Source organism: Crocodylus porosus, unplaced genomic scaffold, assembly GCF_001723895.1.
Source record: "Crocodylus porosus isolate Cpor-Errol unplaced genomic scaffold, CroPor_comp1, whole genome shotgun sequence".
NCBI classification, from domain to species: Eukaryota; Metazoa; Chordata; order Crocodylia; family Crocodylidae; genus Crocodylus; species Crocodylus porosus.
Window position 1 is genome coordinate 3,795,018 of NW_017728945.1, and position 7,653 is coordinate 3,802,670.

At 44.9% G+C, this 7,653-nt stretch overlaps 1 protein-coding gene across 1 annotated transcript in view; it reads left to right on the forward strand.

The window, feature by feature from the left end:
- Window positions 1-1,289, forward strand: part of LOC109320517 (excitatory amino acid transporter 1-like) — a 152,186-nt gene extending 150,897 nt beyond the window's left edge. The window contains exon 11 of the mRNA XM_019550658.1: window positions 198-1,289. Coding sequence (XP_019406203.1) covers window positions 198-396 — 199 coding nt within the window. The 3' untranslated portion in view covers window positions 397-1,289. The remainder of the gene's footprint in view (window positions 1-197) is intronic.
- Window positions 1,290-7,653: the final 6,364 nt, after the last annotated feature.

Consider the following 7,653-nt stretch of genomic DNA (forward strand, 5'->3'; position numbering starts at 1 on the left):
CTTACTAAAGCTTCTTGAGATTCATCAAGGAAAGATTTTCCAGTGCGAAAACGTTGGATAAAACTCTCTTTTGTTGACATTTTTCAGCCAATTCTAGTCACAAAATAAATTAGTATTTCACAAAACCTCTTTTTTCTTCTTTTTCTTGGGAAATGTGGGAAGTCTTCCCAATGTCATTCTTCTCTGCTCTTCTACAGGGACCGTCTCAGAACAGCCACCAATGTACTGGGGGATTCTCTGGGAGCTGGCATAGTGGAACACTTGTCTCGGCATGAGCTGGAAGCACAAGACAGTGAGCTTGATAACTCTGTGATTGAGGATAATGAAAAGCCCTACCACCTGATCTTCCAGGATAATGAAACCCACAAACATCGTAGCAGCGAGACAACAATGTGAAACCAGGGAGCAGAGAACAGATTATTAAACCTCTAAAAAGTCAAGACTCAGAACAAACTTCAACAGTGGAGAATGGAAAAAAGAAATACACCCAGAACCAAACTTTTCTCCCTCCCCAACATTTCTACAAGAAGCCTGTCTTCCCTGACTCTTAAATTGAGGCTAAAGAGAAACATTAAACCCTTTCCTTATTTAGAGTTGGATGTTTTTCTGATGTTCCTGTTAGAGAAGCAGAACTAACAAGTGGTATCTTTGTGCTCCACCCCAGACTAGGTTAGGAATGAGAGGAATAACCAGTTAAATTAGGAACTTCCTCCTCTGTCTTATTAGGCAAAAGGTTGGCACACCCTCATCTCCTCTCTCTTAGCCCCCATTTAACTGAGCCACCACATTTCTTTAACTTCCTTCTTCATGTTTGTTTCCTTGACATGCCTTTACCTGGCATGTCAAGGATTAAAGACCAAGACAACGATCTGCTTAGAATTATTTGCCATTTTGGAGTCTCCAGTGAGAACCTGGTTGCTTCCATGTTATATTCCCATCGTTACACTCTTTGTTTTTGTGAAAGCCTGGCTCTCCAACTCCTGTTGGAATAATCCAGGAATCATACCTGAATAAGTAGCTGTCAGTGGGAGAGCTGGCCTGGAAACACACGTGATGATCCTAAGCTGAAACACTAACCAAACTTATAACTGGAGCTAGATCAGTGACTGGACTGTCACTTGGGTCATGCTGAGGCACTGCCATGGTTTTCTCAATGTTTTGTTTTCCTACAGGGACACAGAGCCAAGCAATGGTCCAGGCTTCCATTGGTGTTTGGGCATTATGTTTACATGGTTGGCATGTAGCGTATAGTCACTATATAGATCCTTCTTATCAATGTTGAATGACAATTATATTTATGTGTGCATTATAAGAGAAGTGATAAGTGTTCTAGTAAAGAAGTTAAGGTGCCTCTATGGCTCTAAAAGCATGATATTAGGCCCTGCTCTGGATCTGTGCCAAAGGATGCTCCCAGTCAACCCAGCTTTTAATGGGCACCTGGTCATTCAGGCTGGGAAGTCAAAGGCTGCCAAACATCACTCCCTTTTGTGCCATTGACTACAGAAACTAACACACCTTAAACATGCTAGCCTGAAGGGCCACTCAGCTGAACTAAACCTTTGACTTTTTTATAGTAACATAATAACTGCCAATCATAACACAATGGTTAATGGCTCCAGAGAGCCTCTCAGGCAGTACTGTCCCAGGCAGGTATCAATGCCACATGCTTCCCAAGGGATGAATACTGAATAACAGATGTGGACTTCTTCTTTGTCTGACCCAGGACAAATTATTACTGTACAAAGTAATCTAAGAACATAGGGTAAGCTGGCAGAACAGGGGAGGGTTGACTGATTACTGTTCTGTCTAAGCAGTAGCCTACAGGTGGGCAAAACAGTCTACCCAGTAGAATGGATAACTTTCACCCAAGACTCACCTCGCCTTTATTTTCATTTATTTTTTTCATTTATTTTTTTCCTTTTTAATACAATTTTAATACAGTTCTTCCCTTACCAAAACCGTAAGTGGGAACCCAGAGCGTAGGCAGCTGCTTACTTTCATAAGGCAGCTGGCCTGTTTTCCCAGCCCAGGAAGACTCATTGCTAAGTCCAAGTCTCTTCCAGGAAAGTTTTATTCTGAAACTTAAATTTAAAATGTAAGCAAGCTATCAAACAAGGTAGTCTGTCTACCAATTTACCCTTTACCATTCCAAAGACTCCCTCCTCTCAGTCACCCAGCTGCTGGATTTACTGCAGAAGCTCAGCTCTCAGTCTTTGGAGGAAACACCTAACCACTGTGCAAAGCTGTGCAACGCTTCGGCTGGTGATTCGATTCAGAGATTCAAATCCAAATCGAATCAGGGAATCAATTTAAAAAGCCGAATCAATTCAAAGCTCTCCGAATCTTCAGAAAAGCTCAGGAGGCTTGTCAGTGAGGCCCTAAAGGGCCACAGCCGAAAGGGGAGGGGAGCTCAGGATGAGCGGTTGCTCCTCAAAGGAGAGATCCTGGATGCACAAGCAAAATCTATTTCATCTTGGAGGAAAGGCAGCAAAAGGGCACAGCAGCCCCCTTGGCTCTGCAGGGAACTAGCAGACCTCTTGTGTCTAAAAAGAAAGGCCTACAAAGGATGGAGGATGGGATTCACCTCCAAGGAGGAATATTCTGCACTGGTCTGGACCTGCAAGGGGAGAACCAGAAAAGCCAAGGCTGCAAGGGAACTCCAACTAGCTACAAGTATCAAGGACAACAAAAAGTCCTTTTTTAGATATGTGGAGAGCTGGAGGAAAACCAAGGGCAACACTGGACCCCTGCTAAACCAGATGGGACAACTGACAACCAACCCCCAGGAAAAAGCCAGCTTGCTAAATGGGTACTTTGCATCGGTCTTTCACCAGTCCCACGGGACACCCCTACCTATTACGGGACAGAGAGGACCGGGCGAGGGAGATCCCCTGCCCTCCATCAATGCTGACCTTGTGAAGGAACACCTTGAGAGGCTGGATACCTTCAAGTCAGCCGGCCCTGACAGTTTACACCCCAGGGTACTCAAGGAGCTGGCCTGCATCATAACTCAGCCCCTGGCATGGATCTTCGAGACCTCCTGGCACTTAGGTTAAGTCCCTGAAGACTGGAAGAAGGCCAATGTGGTGCCTATCTTCAAGAAAGGTAGGAAAGTGGATCTGGCAAACTACAGGCCCATCAGCCTGACCTCTATCCCAGGGAAGGTCTTAGAAAAGATTATCAAAGAGGCCATTATCAGAGATTATCAAAGAGCCCATTATCAAGAGGTCTTAGAAAAAATTATCAAAGAGGCCATTCTCAACTGCTCAAAAAGGCCATTCTCAGCTGGCTGATGGCAACATCCTGACGGATAGCCAGCATGGGTTTGTTGTGGGTAGGTCTTGCTTGACCAATCTCATTTCCTTTTACAACCAGGTGACCTATCACCTGGACAAGGGGAAAGAGATTGATGTCATATATCTTGACTTCAGAAAAGCCTTGGATCTGGTATCCCATGATCGCCTTGTAGCAAAACTAGCTAACTGCAGCCTCGGCCTCACCACGATCCGCTGGCTGGGGAACTGGCTCCATGGTAGGACCCAGAGGGTGGTAGTTGATGGAAGTCCATCGTTGTGGGGCCCTGTGACCAGTGGGATCCCTCAAGGCTCTGTCCTAGGGCCTATACTAGTCAACATCTTCATTAATGATGTGGACATTGGAGTCAGAAGCGGACTGGCCATGTTCGCTGATGACGCCAAACTGGGCTAAAGCATCCACACCTGAGGGCAGGAAGGTGATCAGGCTGACCTTGACAGGCTCAGGAAATGGGCGGACAAGAACTTGATGGTGTTTAACACCAAAAAATACACGGTTCTTCACCTTGGGAGGAAAAACCAGCATCCTTATAGGCTCGGCAGTGGTACGGTGGCTAGCACTACAGGCAAAAGAGACTTGGGGGTCATCATTGACCACAAGATGAACATGAGCCTTCAATGTGATGCTGCGGCTAGTAAAGCGACCAAAACGCTGGCTTGCATCCATAGATGCTTCTCAAGCAAATCCCAGGACGTCATTCTCCCCTTGTACTCGGCCTTGGTGAGGCCGCAGCTGGAGTACTGCGTCCAGTTTTGGGCTCCGCAATTCAGAAAGGATGTGGAAAAGCTTGTAAGAGTGCAGAGGAGAGCCACGCACATCATCAAGGGTCACGAAAACAGACCTTATGAGAGGCTGAGAGCCATGGGACTCTTCAGCTTGGAAAAGCGCAGGCTCAGGGGTGATCTGGTAGCCACCTATAAGTTTATCAAGGGTACCCACCAGGATGTGGGGGAATGTCTGTTCAACGGAGCGCCCCAAAGGATGACAAGATTGAATGGTCACAAACTCCTCCAGGACCATTTCAGGCTGGACATAAGGAAGAACTTCTTTAGTGTCTGAGCCCCCAAGGTTTGAGATAGACTGCCGCCAGAGGCGGTTCAAGCACCTACTTTGAATGCCTTCAAGAGACACTTGGATGTTTATCTTGCTGGATCCTATGACCCCTGCTGACTTCCTGCCCATGGGGCAGGGGGCTGGACTCAATGATATTCTGAGGTCTCTGAATGTCTATGAAACCTATGAAAAGATTTGGAGAGCTTTGATGATTTGGTCAGTCCGCGGTGGCTGCAGCAGGGAGCTGCAGCTACTCTAAGCTGGTAAGTACTAGGGGTGGGAAGGGACCAAATTGAATCACTGTCCCCCAAATCGGCCAAATCCAAATCCGAAGTGAATGCTAGCTACTTTGCACAGGCCTGCTTACTAACCAGGTTGAACAACTGTATAGGGATAGCCCAAGGTCCTTGACTCTTAAAGGAGCAGGCCACTCCAGGGCATGTTCTAAAATTGGTATCGCCACTATAGCATAGTTTCTTTCAGTATATGGCTGATACCTCAGCTTCCAACATCTCATTCTTTTCTACTATTCTATAAGAAATTTAAGTGCAGATATTGCAAGCCTTCCTCTTTAGCAAGAAGGGCTCCCAGATTGCTTTTCACCCTGATACGAACCATTTGTTCCTTTTATACATTTAGTGTGAATAATCTTATCTTCAAAGGATACATCCTTCTAGCTCCTCTGTGGTCTTTGGATCCAATCCCACTTCCATATACTCAGGCCAGAACAGAGCATCCTCTTCTCACCTGGCTATCTTTAGTTAATATTTGTTCCTCAGATACATTTCCAAGTCATATGTTTCCCCCATTTTGGTTCTGTATCCTGGAAGTTAATTTTCTTATTCACAGCTTCACAGTTGTTAGGGCCATCACTCACTTACTGAGTCAAAAAGGTACATCTTTCTCTACCTTGTCATATCTGAAGTGTATCTCAGAGTAGTCTTTTTCCCTGGGATGATACGACATACCTTAGATGGCATATAAGGAATGAACACTTAAGAAAACATTCTAGCATCCTCCTTTGGAGGAAAAGGCACCCTCCATAATTGCACTCCTTGAATGGGTACTCTTCTTGATGTGCCCAAAGTTTCCATGGTAACATACTACCAAATTTCCTCTTAGTTGTAAAAAGGACAGGCAGCTGATAACCTTGCTGAAGCCCTCTATCTACATATCTCCAAAACTCTCCTCTTGAGAGTTTCTTTCAGCCTGAGACACCTCTTTCCTTCTGGGACTACGACCCTACTTTTACAGACTTCACCTCTTCTTGCCTTCCCAACTGAGAAATCCCCAGTATAGCATATTGCCCAGCACTCTCAAGTGCATTCGTTGTAGGTGTCCTTACTCTCTCCACTACCTCCCCCACAGATGCCACCTTACCCAATAGCCAGTTTCAGCAGGAAGGACCTGGAAGACTTGTCTATAATCATCAGGTCCTTGATCCTCTTCAGGGAGTTAATCTCTAAGACACAATCAACAAGTAGCAGATTCCTGCAGTCATTGTCAAGTGCAAACATGTACACTCCCTAGTGGAAATGGCTCAACCCCAAATCAGTGATGATGTCCATCCAGGACAAGCCCTAGTCTATCTAAAATGGCATTTTTTTTTGTCTTAGGATGCAAGGCAGCCTGCTTATCACCAGTATGTTGCCCATTGCCTGGGCCCCTCCTTTTAAAAACAGTATCACCCTGGCCACCAAGGCTGATTCCTATTAGCTGTCAGTACTGGCTATATATTCAAAGATGCAAAGGAATACCTCATGGTCATGTAGTGGGTCCCAGTTCCACCAATCAGGACTAGGCTTTCCTGATCTTTACTCTCCATGACCAGCACAACTCCCTGAAGCCTATTTTTAAGGTGCCTACTGTAGGTCCTACAGGAGTTGCAGGATTGGCTGCCTTTTAGTCAACTGTGTTTTGAAAGTACTTGAGAGCTTATACCAGCTATTTTGTCTCTGTAGATGCAAATGCTTTTTTCTTTCTCTAGGAACCTCCCTGTTTGGTTTTGTATTTAAACCATGCCAAAATGTCCATTTACGGTTTAGTACTGTTCTTACTGATTAAGTGTGCAATGTGCAAGATTAATAAATGAGCTTGTTTGTTCAAAGTTATAAATATGTAAAGAACTGCTTGGCCAATACACAGATCATTAAAATGAAGAATCGTGGACTTTCCAGGCCCAAGGCAATGTTTTGAAGTAATAATGCACATTTTCACACAGAAACAAATGTACAGTTTGTTCTCAGTGCCAGAAATATGCCCAGTAAACCTGCTTCTGGAATAATGGTCTGTCCCACTATAGCTGCAGCCAGAGATGGAAGAAATTGAAAACTGGAAATCACTGCTTTATGTTCTGGCGGCTTGGTTGTATTGGTGCTTGAAGGCTTTTTCTTTATGCTCTGAAGAAGCATAATAATGGAGACTCTGTGTATTTGAAAAATAAAAGAAAATGTAATCTTCTGGCCTCACTGATTGCAGACAAGAGCTTGCCATGTGAACCTTAAAGTTTCAAAAGTCCTAAGCTTTCAGCTGTAAAGACTAGCGTGTATTGCTTCATCTTTTCAAGATTTTTTGCAAGAAAAAAGGCCAAAGAATTTATTATTTCTTTTACAATATTAAGACAAATGGTCTTACATCTTTGGTTAGGTGGCCTGGACATGCCTTCCTGTGTCTGATAAAATTGCCTAAAAATTTAGTTATAAGTTGAAAGACTGATCCAGTCCAGATTTCAGGGTTGTTTCCAGACTTGTCACAGTCTTTCTAAGTAAGGGGTGGGCAAAATACAGCCCACTTAGCCAGCCTGCCAATTGATCCTATCCAAGGGGACACCTGGGCTCAGCTAGGGAAGTAAGGGGACCATATAACCAGAAATGGGAGTTCAGGAGGATAAAAGCTAAGCCCTGGTGGTTAGGCCATGGTCCCCGATAGAAACAAGATCCTGCTTGCAAGAAAGGCTGCAGGGAAGCTGGAAGCCAGAAGAGGGATTTGCAGTGTGTAGAGGCCTGAGGTGAGTGAACAAGCTAACGTTAGGAGTTGGAGGGTTTATATTTGCATTTTGGTGTTTAAATTATTGGAGAATGAGGTTGAGGCTTTGGGGTTGGTGTGGAGGTCACAGAAAAGAAGAACTTTGTGTTTGAGCCTTGCAAAGGCCAGGGGCCCAAAGGGCAGAGAGCAAAAGTGGTGGAGGTTGCAAGGGCTGATGTCTGAGCACCTGGATAGACTTGGACTAAGACCCAGGGAGCGTGGGCATTGGTGTGGGGGTGGTTGGATGCTACAATTAGAGCC